Source organism: Neophocaena asiaeorientalis, unplaced genomic scaffold (genome assembly GCF_003031525.2).
Source record: "Neophocaena asiaeorientalis asiaeorientalis breed wild unplaced genomic scaffold, Neophocaena_asiaeorientalis_V1.1 scaffold65, whole genome shotgun sequence".
In the NCBI taxonomy this organism is placed as follows: Eukaryota; Metazoa; Chordata; class Mammalia; order Artiodactyla; family Phocoenidae; genus Neophocaena; species Neophocaena asiaeorientalis.
The window spans coordinates 1468813-1488502 of NW_020173215.1; the positions used below are offsets into that span (position 1 = coordinate 1468813).

Genomic DNA, 19690 nt, shown 5'->3' on the forward strand with positions numbered 1-19690 from the left:
TAGGACCACTCCCTCCTTTTTTAGGCCTTCCTGCTGAGAGAGTTAACACGTAAGGTACAATTGCCAAATGGGAAAGAAAGCTCCAATGATTTTTAATAGTTAACTGAATTACACGTGATCCCAACACTCTCTGTCCACATTGTAAAGATTTCCAGGCAAAACTGAACTGAGGCAGGCAGCATGGGTCAGGGTACATAAATTAGTTTACCTCCTTTTCCTGCCTTTAAAGTCTGGGCCTGCAAGATCAAGGAGGTGGGGTAGGGGTGGAGATAGAGTAGCGATAATGAGGCCCCAAAGTAAATCCTCAAAGTCTCAACCGGCACTACAAGGATGGCTGGCCTACTTTAAAGGCCCTGTGGCCTGGACACGGGAAGAAAAAGAAGATGCGGAAAAGTCCTTGCCTGATTAGGCACTGTGGTGGTTATAACAGGCTCACAGTGGATCTGCCCTCCCACCACTGCCAATGAGTTCTTGAGCCGAGCTTCTTGGTCACTTGCCGTGAACTTTTTACATATATGAGGCATGCCTGGCATGCTACAAGTTTTTATAGTCTTCTCTTTAAAAAGACTTTGACCACTTCTTTCCTGTGTAAAAGTCTTATATATGCTACATGTTTTTTGATCTAGATTAAGTGACAGCTCTTTTAAGAATTAAAATAGATAATATATGAATATATAATTATGAATAGATAAATCTGAAATTATGAATAGATAATTCATACTGGCAGCTTGTAAATTGTTTAATTCCTCATTCTGGGTCTCCTTACATCTTTAACATGTACAAGAGTTAATCAGACATCCTCTACAGTGTCTGTCTCAGTTTGATCAGTGTAGGACTATCCTGTTGTCTAGCTCCAAGGAACATTACTCACACTGTAGTCATGGGCATCATTTACATAGCCTACAGTGTGATGGTGCCCTCTGGAGTTGGGCAACACAGAGCCCCTGAAGTCCTTAACATCAAAATTTCCACTGGAAATACCACAGTAGGATCTACAGTAGGAGAGCAGTCAGCCCCATAGCTCTCTATTCTGACATTTGGTGTATAATTGAAAATCAAGGATTGTGTATGTGCTTATATAATCACAAGTAATATTTAAGCAGACTTCTATAGATTATAAAGGTAAAATAGGAAGACAGGTGTAGAATTTCTTGACTGTCATGATAACAAGACTTCTTTGTAAATGTATGCTTAGTTTCATTCAGTAGGTGAATACTGTTCACTACTAGAAAGCCCTTTGCATTTTAGCACCATCTGAGTGTTCTGGCTCATGATGAAATTGAATTTAAAATGGAATCTCATTGATGATAAATAGTAGCTTTATTTATTAAAATAGTTAAGATTCAAAATTCAGTAACTAGTCAGCATCCTAGAATCTATATTCATGCTAGCTAGAACAATTCCATAGATTACTTTTTTCTTTTTCTAGTCAGTGATAGTCTTTGAGAAATAGTTTCCTTTGAAGAAGAAAGCAAATATAGTTCTCTAGTAATCATTTTTGAATTTTGTATAATACCTGGATTTCACTATCTGTAAATAATCAAAACTTCTAATAGAACCACTGTTACGCTTCTCGAGGTTTATTCTAATAGAAGTTAAATGTAATGAATGGATGATTCCTTAGGTCCTTGAGACTGTAAATAAATTCTCGGTGAATCCTCTGTAGCCTAAGTAGAGATAAATGTGTGTGAACTGACATGTAGTTAATATGAAATTTGCATTTTGTGTGTTTTGCTAAATCTGTTGTCAGGCATTCTTTGCTCATTTGAAAGATAACATATATGTTAAAAGCTTTCCTTTTACTACTGGGCCTTTAGTGGTGCAGTTCATTGACATGAACCTTTCCACTGTGTGTGTCAAGACTGCTTCATCATGGCTTTTACATACATGATTTATCACGTGATATCTGTGGAATTCCACAGTTGTATTGAGTCATTCTTCTGCTGTACTTCTTTCTGCTCATTCATTTCACAAAATTCAGTGAGTGTCTACTATGTTTAAAGCACTGTTCTAGGCATTGGAAAGAAAGAACAAGAAATCAAGAAAGACAGTATTTCTATTTTATATCTGTACCAGTAAAGCTTACCAATTTTTAATTAAGTAGTAGTTACTCATTATGAATTGGACTTCTATCATTTCTTTGCTACTCACTGAAAATAAAAATGGAAAATGCAAGTTAAATTTCTTCCTTCTCATTGATTTCTTTTAATATATTGGATGATTGTTAGGTTAGTTTCTTTGGCTGATTAGATTTTAAGAAGTATAGTGAGTGTTTGTTTCTTTTCTTTTAATTTTCACTGTTTGTATTTTCTTAGTGGTTGTACAGATGCCTAAAATATGTTGAAGAAAAACGGAGTTCTGAATGGGGAAAAAAATCAAAATGGGATTTTGTGTGTTGTATATGTGTAATATGTCAGTGTATTCTCTTCCATGTAAGCACATACATACATTCTTCTGTAAACTCTTTATTAAACAGAATAATATTCAGTACAAACAGTATAAAATGTATGTCCATATGTTTAGAAAACATTATTTCTTTAGTGTGATTTAAATGCATGAAAAATCTTGTAATTTACTTCATTGAATGATTTAAAAACATTTGTCTTGCTCTCAATATACTTTTTCAGAATTTCTCTTTACTTGGCCATATTTTAATGATCCTCCTTCTCTTTTAATAGAACTGTAGTGAAATGTAGTATTGCCAAGTCCCAAGCCCTCTACAGTGCCCAGAGGGGGTTGAAGACTAACAATGCCGCGGTGTTCAAAGTAGGAGCTATCAGCATCAACATTCCCCAGCACCCTGCCACCTTACACAGCATGATGGTTCGAAGTTCTCACCAGCTATCTAAGCAGATCTCAGATCTCATCAGACAACCTTCTACAGTGTAAGTTATTTATTCAAGATCTGTGATTCTATATAGTATTTCATGTCATTCTTTGCTGTGTTAACAATAGTTTGGAGGAAGACAGAAGGTTACATCTAAGTAGTGACTATTATGGATAGTGGGGCAGGTGAAAAGTAGCTAAACATGATTGTGGGAGAATCGTATTCTGGATATTATTAAAGTACTATGTCACAAATGCAATTGCGAGTCATTCATATTGCGTCAGTAAAGCTTAAGAGATCCTAGAGATTAGTGGACATTATAACGTGTTACTAATAAAAGGCAAATTCTAGGATTGTAGCAATATTTCTTTACTTTGAACTCACTGAAATTTGTGAGTGCATAGATTTATAAAGTTGCAGTGGCCATTTATGTCCCATGCGTGGTTTTGTGCTGACCTCTATGTGAGATTATTGTACATGGTTCAAGGCTGGATTTGAATATACCATTTAAATATTTTAAAAGGCAGTAAATGGGGCCTTTGCACAGTAACCTTTATTCCCTGGGTCTGCATTGCCAAGCTTTCTTCCTGGTCTCCAAAGTTATAGCTAATTAATAACTAATAAAAATATAAGTAAAAGGTAAAAATTTGTCTTGTTATGTTTCCTTTTTCCTAACCTGTAAGGTAGAAAAACACTAGTGTGTATTTTGACAGTGTCTTAAAGCAGTGATTTTTCCAGTTGTCCTATCTAGATCTTTAATTCTGATGTAATATTAATTCATGTCTGGTTGACTAAGTAGTAATAATTTAAACATGTTTCTCCTGTCTCTGGAATATGGAATCCAGAATGTGTACATGAGCCTTAGTTATAAAATACCCTAAGGAATTTTTCCTTATTAGAATGTATTGGCAGTGGAGTGGAGTAGTTAAAAACAAAAAGACTCTAGAGTCAGACTGACTGAGTTCAAAACTGATTTCACCACTTTCTCGCTATACTTCATTTGTAAAATGGAGATAATGGTACCTAATCAAAGGGTTTTGTGAGATAAATAAATTATCTGAAATACACAAAGCAATAAGAATAGTACCTGGCACATAGTAAGCACTCAAATAATTACTGCTGTTGTTGGTGTTGGTGTTATTACTATTAATAGTGCTAGTAATAGTAATAGTATTAACAATCAACAGTAGAGTGCACAACGGTTAAGTCATGGAATTTGGAATCAGAAAACCTCCAGTTTCACATTAATGGTGTGAATGGCCTTGGCAGTGTAACGTTCAGTTTATATTGTTATTACTTCATCTTGTTTACTTTTCTAGATCATCATTTTTCAATGGCTGTTCTGAGGAAGTCTTAATATGACCTGGTATTAGAAAGAAAACATCTGTTCATAGTTTATTTTTGCTCTTTTACATTGAGAATACCAATTTTATACAATTTTTATTTTTATACAATTAAAATTTTATTAGTAGCTGTTCTAATTGTCTTTTTTAAACTTTTTTGTTTTGCTCTATAGCCCACAGCCTGTAAAAGAAGATATTGCAACCCCCCTACCTTCTGAAAAAACCCCAACAAGTGTTAATCAAACTCCTATTGAAACAAATGAATTTCCTCAGCTACCAGAAGGTTTAGAGAAGAAGCCTATTGTCCTTAAATTCAGCACCATGTTAGATGGTATAGCCATTGGAGCAGCACTTTTACCATCTCTGAAAGCAGAATACAAGATGGGAAGAATGAGAAGTCATGGAATGACAGGTAACATTGAAGTTTGAATTCATTCTTAAAATTTATGACTGGTTTAAGAAATTAGTAATATTTTGGTGAAACAAATTTAGTTTTATAGATTTTTTATGAAAATTTAAATAATTTTAATCAAAACACTTTTAAATTTCATTAACGATGCTTTTCATTCAGTCAAGTAAAAATAGCAATACACTTCCTTGAATGACCAGCATGGACCCTGCTTTCATTTGAACTCTTTAGAGTTATCCACTCTTTAGAAACCATTTCCAACTTAAACTTGAATTGAATACATTTCTACAAGTTGAATACATTTCTACAAGTTGAATACATTTCTACATTGTTAGGTTCTTATAGCCTGAATAACTTGGTTTATTTTCACGTTGAGTACATTTAGCTTAAATCAGAGGTTATTTGACTTCTTCAAAATAGCTACTTTTATAAGATTTTGTGATCCTTATATATCCTCTCCAAAAGCACTTTGCTGTTGTATTTTTATTCTGAAATGTATCATGTATACAAAAGTATATCAGTTACATTCACACAGTTTATAGAACTGTAAACTCACCCACCGATTACACATCCTAAGGATTAAAACATTACCAGTACTTTGAAGGCTCCTTCAATGAATATTATTACTATCAGATAATAGTCCCCATGAGTGCTTGGTTAATAATCACTATCATGAATTTTGTGTTATCCATTCCTTTGCTTTTCTTTATAGTTTTATTACATAGACATATACTTATAAATGACCAATTTTGTTGTAGCCTGTTTTAAACTTTATTCATGTGCAGTCCCACTAATGTATATTTTAACTTGGAATTTTTTTGTTGCTCATTTTCTTTGATTTATTTATATTCATCCATGTATCTTTGGTTCATTCATTTTTCAGTGAAATATAGTAGTCCGTTAAGTGGTTATATCACAATTTATTTATCTATTCTGCTATTGATGGACCTTTGCCTCATTCTATTTTTTTGCTATTACATTTGTTCTCATACACATCTTCTGGTACCTATGTGCAAGAGTTTCTCAAGGATATGTACTTAGGAGTGATACAGCTAGATTATAGGGTAAATGCATCTTCAACTTTACTAGGAAATATAAAACTGTTTTCCTTAGTGTTTGTGTCCACCAGTTTTTAACCTCCTATCAGTACTAGATTGGAGTTCCCACTGTTCTGCATCTTTGTCAACACTTGGTATTATCGACTTTAAAATTATTGCTTGTCTGGTAAATGTGGAATGGTATCTCATTGTACTTTAATTTATGTTTCTGTAGTTATTAATGGAGCTGAATTTTTAAATATGGTTAAGGGGTCCTTATATGTTTTCTTATATGAAACACCTGTTGATGGTTCTTGTTTGTTTTCTGTCCATTTGACCATTGAGTCATTTGTATTTTTCTTGGTTCACAGAAATTCTTTGTATGTTTTGTATATTTAACCTTTGATGTTATATGTTCAATATATATTGTCACCCAGTCAGAGGCTTATTTCACTTTTTGGTCTTTTGATCAACATATACTCTTAATTTTAATGTAACTGAATTAATATTTTCTTGTTTTATTGTGTATTTTTATGTCTTGAAGAAGACATAAAAATATAAATTTTTATGTCCTTCTGTTCCCAGGATCATGAGAAGATTCTCTCATATTTACTGTTAAACATTTTGAAGTTTTGCTTTTCACATTTAAGTTCCTAATCTGTAAGGAATTGACTGGTTTTTTCTTTAGTTTGGTATGGAGTAGTATGCATAACCAGTTATCTCAGCATGATTTATTGACTAATCTGTTCTTTTTTTCAGTGATAGATAATCCAACTTTATCATCTGTTAAGTGTTTATGTATATGGGGGTCTATTTCAGAGATCTCTATTGTGCCTCAGTGGCGTGTTTGCACCAGTGTCATACTGATACTTGACTTTTCCTTTTTTTAGAAGTTGTCCTGGTTATTTTTGTTTATTTGCTCCTTCAGATACATTTTAGAATCAGTTTGCCAAGTTCCCTGAAAAAGCCTGTTTGGATTATTTTAGAAATTGAGTTGAATCTATAGATTTACTTGGGGGAGAACTAAAAGTATTGATTTTGAGAACTGACATAGTATTTAACCTTCTTATTCCTGCATATGTCTGTTTCTCTGTTTCTTTAGATCTTCTTCAATGTTTTTCTATAAAGTTTAAAATTTTTCAACTTAAGGTTTTTGTTTATCTGTTGCAAGATATGTTTATTTACTTAGATACCTAGACACCTTATGTTATTGTTGTTATTACAAATGGTATATTTTATAAATAGCACTTTAAACCAGTGGTGGTATGTACAAATGCATTTGATGTTAATCTTATACTCAGCAACCATATTAAGCTATTTTTATTATTGCTAATAAGATTCTGTGGAGTTTCCTAAGTAGATATTCATACCATGTGCAAATAATACTTTTGTTTCTTCCTTTCCAGTCTTTATGCCTTTTTATTTTTCTTATCTTACTATGTCTCTACTACCAAGTTCAGTAAAAGGAGTACTGTTGGCATCCTTGTTTTACTCATATTTTTTAAGGGAATTAATATTTCACCAGTGAATATGATGTTTGCTGTAGGCTTTTGCTGGGTTATTTTTATCAGGTCAAGATAAGTTACTTTTATTCCTAGTGTGCTAAGAGTTTCTATGAATGATCGGCAAATACTTATTATTGGATACTTTTTTCTGCATCTGTTGAAATTAAAATATTTTTTCTCCTTTATTTTATTAACATGATAAATTACATTAATAATTTTAAAAACACATATACATATATGTGAATACATACATACATGTATGTATTTTTGTATGTATGTGTTTATTTCTGCCCTCTAGCATTTTAGGTTTTCTTTATTGAGAGGGATTTTTCTGAACATCTTTTCTTATCAGAAACAGAAGCACTTTAAAGTGAATTTCCATATTTTGCAGTCAGAAGTGTTGGGCCTTCAGGTATTGGGCTAAATGGCTCTTCTTGTCTGTTTATTCAGGGCATCCATGAAATAGAAGAGCCAAAAGAAGCAGCAGATCAAAAGCCAAATAGTCAGTTTGGAACTAGGAAGATATGAATATTTAGGAGCAAAGAAAACATATTGTCAGATATCTAGTCAGATAACAACCCATAATTCTCCTTGCAATAAAGGAAAGGGACAAAAACAGTAGAAAAAAAAAAGGCTATACTAGTGATAAGGGATGACCTGAGGCCTAGTATTACTTCAGTCTGTGTTTTTATTTGGTAATGTTGGTGGTAGTAATAGTAGTGGTAGCTACTGTGGAGGGCAGCCTGCAAGCCATAGTCAATGACTCTGCCTGGTGAGTAAGAGGAGATCAGAGCAGTTGTGACCTATCTGGCCTTTCACGGTTGCACCAGTTGGTGAGAGAGCGTGTTTCTGTTTATGGATAACTCATTCCAAGTATAAACGTTACTGTATAGTGAGTGACTATAGTGAATGTGACATATAGGAGGTGACCTTTAATTAGTATGTGGAAGAAAGAGAATTATTTCTGGCACAATCGAGAATACTAGGAATATATAATAAATTTTAAATGTAGGCAAAATAGGCTGTTTAATGTTTGAGTGGAGAGAATTGCTTATGTACAGAACAGTATCAGTAGATTTGATTGGTTGGAAAGGAACATGCACATATACATTAGACAGTATATGTAATAGGCAATAATAGATCTTGATTTTAACAAAGTTTCTGCTACGCCTTAATGCCCTCAATAAATAGTTGGAGAAATATAGCCTGAATAAATAGTACAGGTTGTGTATTTATAATTGTTTGAACAACTACATGCCAAATTGTTGATTTAAGTGTTTAGAACCAACAGTAAACTAAAACTCAGACCATATTCTTATTTGGAGTATGGTCCCATTATTATTGTTAAGGTCAAAGATACATGTTCTGTAAAATTTTATACTCGACGAATGTTTTCATTGAGTATAATTTAGTTGGTTTGACAATTTCACTGTTTCCTTCCATACTGAGTCAGGATCAAGAGGCAAGTTATCAACTGCTAACTATTCTCTGTGAATAAAACACTGTGCGGATTGCTGTTGTTTTGTTTTGTTTTACACTTTAATTTCTCTTGTTTTAACTCTTTCATAATAAAGGCAGTTTCTTTTCTACCTTATGTGAAATAAAGAGAACATTTACGGGTGTTTCTCTAGCACCTAACACAATGCTGGGCACCTAGTAGGCTTAATAAATGATATTTGCTGGCTTAATAATACTGGCTGATGCTTTATAGTAACCATACATATATTTAAAGATGGGAAATATTTTATAAGCAAATTTAAAATATCCTTCTCATATCTTTCAACATAGGTTTGGAAAATGCATACTTTTTTTTATAGACACCATTTGTTGAACAAAGTAAGGAATGAATGAGTGAATGAGCACCTGAACAACAAACAGTAACTTTCCTTATTTCTTACAGGTGCACAGACCAGATTCACATTTGAGCTGCCAAATCACAGATTGCGTTTTACTTCAAAAGTTTCTGCCACAGATATGTCAACCATTCCTCCTTCTGCCAGTCTTAACCTTCCTCCTGTTACTATGTCAGGGAAATATATAATGGAAGAGCATGATAGTTATTCAGACCAGGTGTGGAGTATAGACGAACTGCCTTCTAAACAAGGGTACTATTTACAGGGAAATTATCTACGTTGTGTGGCAGAAGTAAGTTCACTTTTTAATTTTCTTACTCTTTGTAATTTAGGAGCCTTCAAATTTTAGTTGTACCAAAGTATGTAGTGATCAAAGAAAATCATCAAATCATTTATTCCTACAGAATTTTTTACTCTGTTTGGTGTGTGTGTGTGTGTTTACGTACACATGTGTATGTGTCTCTCTCCTTATAGTTTTATTTAAACATGCTTTTTTTTCTTGTTTTAATCATCTTTGAATTCATATTTATTATATTGGGTTTCACATGCATCTCTACAATATTTTCATGATTCATTTGATTATAAAAACGCTAAGCGTATCTAACATTTGTCAGGTGCTTCATATTCATTGACTTGTACAATCCTTAAATCAATCCTTTGAGGTAGATGTTTTATTCTCATTTTACAAGTAAAGAAACTGAGCCATTAGAGAGGTTACATGATTCATCCAGGTATACATACTTATTAACAATATAAAGGTCATACAGAGATAAAATAATTACAAGCAGATTCACAGACTAGTTTCTTTACTAAGGGAATTTGAAAGCCAGCATACATGATTCCATCATTATATTTTCCCTTTATATCTGTACAATTATCACAAGTTTAATAAGCATTTGGATATGTTTTCATTTGATTTGTGGTAAGTAGGCCATTTGTTATCATCCTAATGTGTTATAGTAGAAAATCAAATTTAGAGAGATTAAATAACTTTCCCTATGTCTCCCAACTATCAAATGAGAGATGTAGGAGTCACACAGTGTGCTCGTCCCTCAGCTTGCTTTGTCAGTTTGTCAGAAACAATTGCAACCTTATCAAAAACCAATTTGCCAACTCTTTGTTTTATAAATTTTATTCTCTAGAATCTAAAGGATCTATAAGAATGCTCTTTGGCGTCTTTCTAGAAATATTACAGCTAAGTAGGATATATTTAAGTCTGGTTTACCTTCTTTAGACTCTGCTTGTCCTAGAACTTCTCGTGTCCAAGATGCTAGAAGTCAAATATTTATTTACTAAACGGTGGATTATAAAGCATATTTCATTTGTGCTTTCTACACTGAAAAATAAGTGTTCCAGACTGTAGTTTAGCAATACTGTTATTAATGATTCATTTGACAGAAAATAAAACAAATCAAATGCAGTATATTGCATAGTTCCTTACTAATATTAGCTATTATAAAGGTATAAAGTTTGTAATTGGGGCAGAACACCATCCCAGATTTACTAAGAATGCAGTTAATTACAAACATTTGGAAGAATCTAAAGTTGCATCTCTCTGAGAGTTGCCCATTTAACGATGGCCTAAAATAGACACACGTGAAAATCATCTTTGCCCATTTGATACTACTATATATAAAATAAAAGTGCCCAGTGAAACTTAGACTAAGAAAAGACTACTACATCTCTTTTGCTGTTAACTTTGATCAAAATATGGACACTATCAGAGTGACAAATGCTGAAGTATTTGCCTTACTCATAAGGATGTTTCGATTCATCGTTAATATAAAACTCAACTCCAGTTAGGGCCGGCTTTCTATTTAATCTGTTTATTAACTAATTCTTGCCAGAAATTTTGGGCTTTATACTAATCATGGGACATGTATTATAGTAAAGCTGACTTTAGTATATCTGATTTGCTAATTTGCTCAAATGTAGCTTCATGAGAGCCATAATTTTGTTATTTTTATTCACAGCTGTATCGTTAGCACCTAATGCAGATGGTCAATAAATATTTGAATGAGTAAATACATTTTCTTTCACTTATACTGGTCCATCTTTCTAACTCTACAACAGTGGTCATTAAAAATAAATATTACTCTACATAAAATTTCAATTTTGCAATCAGCAAGTTACATAGAGTATAATTTTTATTCATTTTCAAAAGATTTCTCATACCTTATTGGCTACTGTTATTTTAAAATATGGGGGGAATGGCTCATAACAATGTCAGGCCAGTAGAGTATTGCGGAATCTGAGTATTTTTAACCCTTCTTCAGTATTTTCGTTTCAAATAGCATGTAGATAATTGTTTTTCCTCAGAGTTTGGCATGACTTATGTGAGATGTATTTTAAACTAATATAGTCAGTATGTTAATCTAGTATTCTTATTTTGTTTGGCAGGTTGGTTCCTTCGAACATAATCTCACAACTGATCTTCTAAACCACTTGGTATTTGTACAGAAAGTGTTCATGAAGGAAGTTAATGAAGTAATACAAAAAGTTTCTGGTAAGATGATTTGATACTTATAGTGCAGAACATACAGCAGGTTTTTATTCTCATTGGCTATATGATGGTCATGTACCAGTGGTATGAGTATCGATCCTATCATTTAGATGAAATTGTTGAGTAACTCCCTAAAAATTCTGCATTCCTTTTTTTTTTTTTTTTGCGGTATGCGGTATGGGCCTCTCACTGTTGTGGCCTCTCCCATTGCGGAGCACAGGCTCCGGACGCGCAGGCTCGGCGGCCACGGCTCATGGGCCCAGCCGCTCCGTGGCATGTGGGATCTTCCCAGATGGGAGCACAAACCCGTGTCTCCTGCATCGGCAGGCGGACTCTCAACCACTGCGCCACCAGGGAAGCCCCTCTGTATTCCTTTTATGGCTTTCTCACCTACAGATTGTTTTGCTTATTACTTTTGTCATATGTAATATATGCATTTACAATTTATAAATTAAACAAAGGTCCCTTATGCTTCCCTTCCAAAAAGAAAAAGCTTAGTGTGTGTCTGTTAACTAAACTAATCTTAATCATTTGGGAACAAAATTTAGATCAGTGTTAAGATTTCGATTTTAATCTGTATCAGATGGTGACAGTATGCTGGCCACATGGTAAATTGTCTATAGCAATCCTTATTATATTTTTGCTATTCCTCAAGATCAGATTATAAGTGAGCTTCTTAATCACTATTTTATATTTTAACCAGAAATATATGTTTGATTTAAACAATTAATTGAAGGTAAAGTATTAAGAGGCATTAGGGTGGAAAACAAGTTGACTGTATAACATTCTTGAGGCTGAATATTTCAGTATGCATATAATCATGTTAAAATAGTAGTTAAGCCTCATCTATAAATTGGCATCAAGAGGAGATTCCTCCATGTTGATGGATAAATTCATTCATTTTACAAATTTATTAAGTATCTAGATAGTACATTATAATTGTGATGAGTTCTCTGAATGACAAGAAGAAGGTGCTATGTCTGTGTCAAAGGAGAAACTAACGTAGTCTAAGGAATCAGAAAAGGCTTCACAGAGGAAGTCACATTCAAAACCTCACAAGTGAAGCCTCATTTGGCAAGAAAGGAGAAGTAGAGAAGATTCAGGCAGAGCTTATGGACCAGTATTTGATAAGGCCCTGAAGGAGGACAGAACATGGATTAGGGAATTAAATTATGTAGCAGCTGTGTGAGCAAGAGATTTTCCTGGTTCTCATGGGTTGGTTCTGGTTGTATCTGAGGTCAGGAAGCTACTTAATGATCACATTGAAGAAGCCTAGCAGAGCTATAGAATTTTACAGGTTAATATAAAAATCAGATCAATTGGTAGTCTTGGAATTTTTCTAAAAATGGTTGAATACAAACCATTAAGGGAGGGATGAATATGTAGCAGACGCCCCTTCTGCCACTGAAGGTGTCTCTACTTGGAGACCATATAGAAGTTTTAATGTGGCCCATTTACCTGGTTGATATCACATTAGAACATTGTCTATAATGTGAAAGTAAAGAATATTTCAAGTTGGTAAATTTTTATGAGTTTTAAAGAGTATTTTCAGGACTGCTATTGCTGAATATGTATAACTAAAAAACAGACGTTTCCATGAACTAATCTTGTATCTTACGGTAAAAAGCTAGGATTATAGAGTTCCTCGTATTAGTCTGGTACTGTAAGCTGTTAAAGTGGTTTTGATGAAAAACAAAGGCTTTTCTTAACCTTTGAATTACATTCAGTTAGGAGTTATAAGTAAAGTGTATCCCTATGTCTATGAATAATGAACTGGAAAAGAATACTGGAAATTAATGTTCTAACCATGAAGACTTGCTAATCACTGTGAAGAATAGAGAAATCAGATAATGATGCCAAAGTCATTTAGTGGCTAGATCTGCTCCCTGAACCATTCCTTCCTGACTGTAGAGACAGCATGAACCCTAGGAAAATAGGTGAAATGTAAATCACATATCATCCAGCTGGCCCAGGGCCTCATGGAGCACAGATGTTCCCTTATCTTTTTCGAAACCAGAGAATGTAACAGATTATTGAGAGGGAATACTTAGAATCCCTGTGGCCACATTTCTTAGTATTCTCATCTCTATATTGCTTCCCTACTCTCCCATAATCTTCATGATTATTTTCCTTATTTGTTTCTTAAACTTTTTCCTCATGCTTTTCCTTCACGTTACATTTAGCTTTGGGACATTTTCTATTGCATAGGAATACTCATGTTCACAATCATCATCAAGTTTGTTAGGAAGATTCTTTTTTGAAGAATCAATTCTTATAATCTTATTGCCCATGGATTGCCTGGGTTTCAGAAAGGTGTAGATAAGCACTGACTTAGTAAAGAGAAGAGGTCTATTTTTGAGTATGTATAGCCATTTATATGTAATGAGAAATATATATATAGTGAGGTTACCTTCTTACAGTTGGACCAGGTCTATATTTAATTCATAACAAGGTAAAAACTGTGGAGTTAATGTGACTAATAGTGTCTCTGATATTTCTATAAACTAAAAGTATTATGTAATACATTTTGTAAGAGGCAGAGCTTGTCTTTTAAATTAAAAAATTTTTTTTTCTGAAACTATGTAAAAGATATTCAGGATAGTGATAGATGAACAAAACAAATAGCCTTTTTTAAAAATCAACTTTATTCTTTAGAGCAGTTTTAGGTTCACGGCAAAATTGAGGGCAAGGTACAGAGATTTCCCAGATACCCTCTGCCTTCAGTCATGCATAGCCTCCCCCATTATCAAAGTCCCCCATTAGAGTGGTACGTTTGTTACAACTGACAAACCTACATTGACACACCATTATCACCAAAAGCCCATAGTTCACATTAGGATTCACTCTTGGCATTGTACATTCGGTGGGTTTGAACAAATGTATAATGACGTGTATCCATCATTATAATATCCTACAGAGTAAGAGTAGTTCCACTGCCCTAAAAATCCTCTGTTCTTTGCCTATTTATTCCTCCCTTGGTTGCTTCCAGGTTTTGGCCATTATGAATTAAGGTGCTATAAACATCCATATGCAGGTTTCTGTGTGGACATAAGTTTTCGTCTCCTTTTGGTAACTGCCAAGGTGCAAGGTTGCTGGATCATATGGATCATATAAAAGTATGTTTAGTTTTATAGGAAACTGCCAAACTGTCTTCCAAAGTGACTGTACCAGTTTGCATTCCCACCAGAAATGAATGAAAGTTCCTTTTACTCCACATCCCCCCAGCATTTTGTGTTGTTTGTCACTGTTCTAGGTTTTGAATATTCTGATGGGTGTGTAGTGGTATCTTACTGTGGTTTTAATTTGCATTTCCCTGATTACATGATGTGAAGCACCTCTTCAGATGTGCTTATTTGCCATCTGTATATCTTCTTTGGTGAGGTGTTTATTAAAATGTTTGGCCCAGTTTTAATCAGGTTGTTTTCTTATTGTAGAGTTTAAGAGCTCTTTGCATATTTTGGATAATGGTCCTTTACAAATGTATCTTTTGGAAATATTTTCTCCCAGTTGTGGCTTGTCTTGTTATTCTCTTGACACTCTTCTCAGAGCAGAAGTTTTTAATTTTAATAAAGTCTAGCTTGGGACTTCCCTGGTGGTCTAGTGGTTAAGACTCCATGCTTCCACTGCAAGGGGTGCAAGTTTGATCCCTGATTGGGGGACTAAGATCCCTCATTCTGTGTGGTGTGACCAAAAAAAATTAAAATTAAAATAAAAAATGTTTAAGAAGTCTAATTTATCAATTCTTTCTTTCATGGATCATGCCTTTGGTGTTGTATCCAAAAAGTCATTGTCATACAGAAGGTCATTAAGGTTTTCTCCTTTGTTATCTTATATGATTTTTGTAGTTTTGTGTTTTACCTTTAGGCCTGTGATCCATTATGAGTTAATTTTTGTGACAGGTTTAAGGTCTATATCTAGATGTATTTTTTTGCATGTATTTTTTTGTATTCTAGCAACATATGTTGAAAAGACTGTATCTTTGCTCCATTGTATTGCTTTTGCTCAATTGTATTGCCTTTGCTCATTTGTCAAAGATTAGTTGATTATATTTATGTGGATCTATTTTTGGGCTCTCCCTTCTGTTCCATGGATCTTTTTGTCTGTTATTTCACCAGTACCACACTGTCCTGATTAGCTTGTAGTCTTGAAGTCAGGTAGTTTAAGTCTTCTAGTTTTGGTCTTCTCCTTCAATATTTTATTGGCTATTCTTGGTATTTTGTCCCTTCACGTACACCTTAGAATGAGTTTGTCGATATCCACAAAATAACTTGGTAGGATTTTGGCTGGGGTTGCATTGAATCTAGAGAGCAAGTTGGGAAGAACTGACATTATCAGAGTTTTGTAGGTTTTCTCATGTAGATCTTGTATATATATTGTTAATTTACACTTAAGTATCTTATTTTTTGTGGTGCTAATGTAAATAGTATTGTGTTTTTAATTTCACATTCCACTGTTTATTGCCGGTATATAGGAAAGTGACTGACCTTTGTATATTATTAACCTTGTATCCTGCAGTCTTGCTATAATCACTTATTGGTTCCAGGAACTTCTACATAGATGATCAGGTCATTTGTGAACAGAGACAGTTTTATTTCTTCCTTCCCAATCTGTATATCTTTTTTTTTCCCTTTTCTTGTCTTATTGCATTAGCTAGGACTTCTTGTATGATGTTGAAAAGAAGTGGTAAGAGTGGACATCCTTGGTTTGTACCTTATCTTAGTGAGGAAACTAAGAGCTGTTCACTGTTAAGGATCATACTAGCTGTAGGTTTTTTTGTAGATATTCTCTATTGAGTTGAGGAAGTTCTCTGCTCCTAGTTTACTGAGAATCTTTACTATCAATAGGTGTTGGTTTTTGTCAAATGCTTTTTCTGCATCCTGTAATATGATAATGTGATTTTTCTTCTTTAGCCTGTTGATGTGATGAATTACATTAATTGGTTACCTACTAGGAAAAAACTTCCCATCCCACTTATATTTGCTCCCTGGGATGATGCTAAATTCAATATACATAGAAAAAGATGAATCATTTTAAGATAGAATATTTGAAAGGTAAGCATACAGAAAAGTTTTTACAATAAGGAAAGGAGAAGTGGAGATAGAAGTTGGATTTTAAAATACTAGAACATTATTTCCTGAATGCCACAGTGCCTGGGCAACAAATGGTCTATTAATAGGAATTTTATCCCCAGGGTCCTCTGCCCGCATTTTGTTTTCATGTATAGGCCAAACGTTTATTGTCACACTCTTAATTATTACCTTATTTTTTATTTCTCCACCTTTATTTTTTCTTCCATTCTTTTTTGTTTATGACACACAAATATAAATGACAAAGGTCACATTTTTGGTTGAAGAAATTATTTCATTGTACTGTTTTTCCCTCAAATATATTTTCTCAGGTGTATAATCATGTTTGGTGTAATTATAGGTATAATGTCTTAATTTAGTCCTTATAAAATTTTTTTTTTCTGGCTGCACCGTGCAGCTTGTGGGATCTTAGTTCTAGTCCTTATAAAATGCTCTTAATAAATATCTACATATGCAGTACTGTCCCTTCTTATAATATCTGCCTCAGTGAAATGTGACATGGCTAAAGTTCCCTGTTAAAGATTGAGTTAATGATCAGGAAAAAGAACATATTGTGTGTGTGTGTGTTTTTAAGCACACAAAGTAGTTACTATTTTCCTTTTAAAGAAATTGCCTCAAACCTTCAATTATTTAACCTCTTTCAGGTGGGGAGCAACCTATTCCTCTTTGGAATGAACATGATGGAACAGCAGATGGAGATAAGCCTAAAATTCTACTCTATTCCCTGAACTTGCAGTTTAAGGTAACATAAATAATAATATAATAATGATTCTTTAAGAAGGATTTTTCTACTTAATTAATGTATGCTTGTAGAAAATCCATATGATATATGAGTATGCCAAATAGAAAGTAAAACTGAAGTATAACCCTGTCCGTGCATAGAAGAAGCTTTAACAATTGAATATCCTTTAGGACGTTTTCCTATTTGTATTTTTATATATGTATATATTTCTGCATTTTTAAAAACCTTGAATACCTTTCCATGTCAGAACATTTAGATCCACTTTATCTTTTTGAACAGCTGTGCTATATATTATACAGTTGTAACAATTTAACTACTTCCTTCAGATGAACCTTTTGACTTTTTTTCTAATTATTGCTGTTATAAATTACTCTGTAAGAAATATTTTCTACAGTTGTCCAGTTAAAATAATACCTTAATAGAAACGTTATTTCCAATATTTACGATATTAGTGTTCTTAAAAATAAAAATCATTCTTACCAAATAGTTATTTACTTGTAATTAATGTATTTAACACATGAACAGTCTATATTTTAAATACAGAATACTGGAATAAAATTTAATAGCTAAAAAAGTTCCTACTGACATGAGAAATTAAAGGATGTTGCCAGTTTTATTAGTTCATCAGGCATCCTATGTGTGTTTAAAAAATGGCTGTTTTATTTATCATATATTGAAAGATTTCATTTGTGTGTTCATTTGTGTACATTGTTGATTTAAGATTCTTTTTTTCCTCCAAACATATAATCTGCTAGGGCATTCAAGTAACGGCCACAACTCCCTCAATGAGAGCTGTGAGATTTGAAACTGGATTGATTGAACTGGAACTTTCAAACCGACTTCAAACCAAAGCTTCACCAGGAAGTAGCAGCTATCTGAAACTGTTTGGTAAATGCCAAGTGGATTTAAATCTGGCATTAGGACAAATTGTTAAACATCAGGTGAGTGCTGAATATGTTGATATTAAAACTCTGGCTTTCAAACTTTGCACATCAATTTAAACTACTTTAAGTATTACTATACTTTAAAAAGTATTGAGTTTAGGGCTTCCCTGGTGGCGCAGTGGTTGAGAGTCCGCCTGTCGATGCAGGGGACACGGGTTCGTGCCCCAGTCCGGGAGGATCCCACATGCCGCGGAGCGGCTGGGCCCGTGAGCCATGGCCGCTGAGCCTGCGCGTCCGGAGCCTGTGCTCCGCAACGGGAGAGGCCACAACAGTGAGAGGCCCACGTACCGCAAAAAAAAAAAAAAAAAAAGTATTGAGTTGAAGTTCGTAAAATCTGATTGTAAATTCTAATAAAAAATCATTTAAGAAGGCCCTTATAATTTTACCTTGGTATTTCATTGAGTATATTGGTGGTATATTGTTCAGTGCAAATGCAATCACATGAAACTTGAATCTAGTATCTTCATAAATATTCGTTTATAATTTCTCTTGATTTTGTTAAACAGTATTTTTTATTTCAACACTTTGTACTAACATTGGTCAATCTTTAAAATGTTACTAAGTTTCTTAGCTGTCCTGTTTGATAATGGCAAATTTTGCATGCTATAATATTAAACATGTAAAGTTTTTAAAAAATGTGTATATATACGACAGTAAATCAGATTCTGTTGTATAAAAATTAACTTTCACAGCTCATCAGGGAATTATACTATTATTTTTTCTAAAAATTATTATGTAGATTTAACCTTTTTCCTTCTTTAGTTTGAAGATTAAAAGAATACCAGTCACTTTTCAAAACTGAGTGGCTATATTAAAGATTATGTGGGGGAATAAATGAACAAAAATTTCATGTCATCTCTAGAAAAACAGTAATTTTTTCAAATAGAAACACAGTTTGAGAGGAGAGAGGATCTGATTATCTTGAAACATTTAATACATTGCCATTGAGGCTATGGCCCTAATCCTGGCTTTTGTATGAATTTTATGTATGACTTCCTATTTATTTCTTATATACCCATCCATATTGTATATTAATTTCAAGTGTTTATGGTACAGAGTATCAGGAATTTATCACTGACAAATGAAATAGAGAAAAATGTACTGTAGTTCTTTTAGTGAACAATACCATTAATGGTGTTAAAACTTCTAATTTTTTAAATTAAAATATTTTCCATTATTTGATTTTATTGAGCTTTTAATTTTATTTTAGGTTTATGAGGAAGCTGGTTCTGATTTTCATCAGGTTGCCTATTTTAAAACTAGAATTGGGTTAAGAAATGCCCTGCGAGAAGAAATCAGTGGTTCTTCAGATAGGGAAGCTGTGCTTATTACCCTGAATAGACCAATTGTTTATGCACAGCCTGTGGCCTTTGATAGAGGTAAGATGAAGTCTATCAATACTGTCTTGTTAGATTTAGAAATGTTTTGGTAATGCTAGAA

General features: G+C 33.5%; 1 protein-coding gene across 4 annotated transcripts in view; it reads left to right on the top strand.

Moving 5' to 3' along the window:
• BLTP1 (bridge-like lipid transfer protein family member 1) overlaps positions 1–19690 on the top strand; it is a 205100-nt gene that overhangs the window by 134709 nt on the left and 50701 nt on the right. For all 4 annotated transcript variants that reach the window (XM_024745037.1, XM_024745040.1, XM_024745038.1 and 1 more), the window contains 7 exons: positions 2679–2885; positions 4344–4582; positions 9022–9266; positions 11375–11480; positions 17209–17306; positions 18062–18247; positions 19461–19629. In XM_024745037.1, coding sequence (XP_024600805.1) covers positions 2679–2885; positions 4344–4582; positions 9022–9266; positions 11375–11480; positions 17209–17306; positions 18062–18247; positions 19461–19629 — 1250 coding nt within the window. The remainder of the gene's footprint in view (positions 1–2678; positions 2886–4343; positions 4583–9021; positions 9267–11374; positions 11481–17208; positions 17307–18061; positions 18248–19460; positions 19630–19690) is intronic.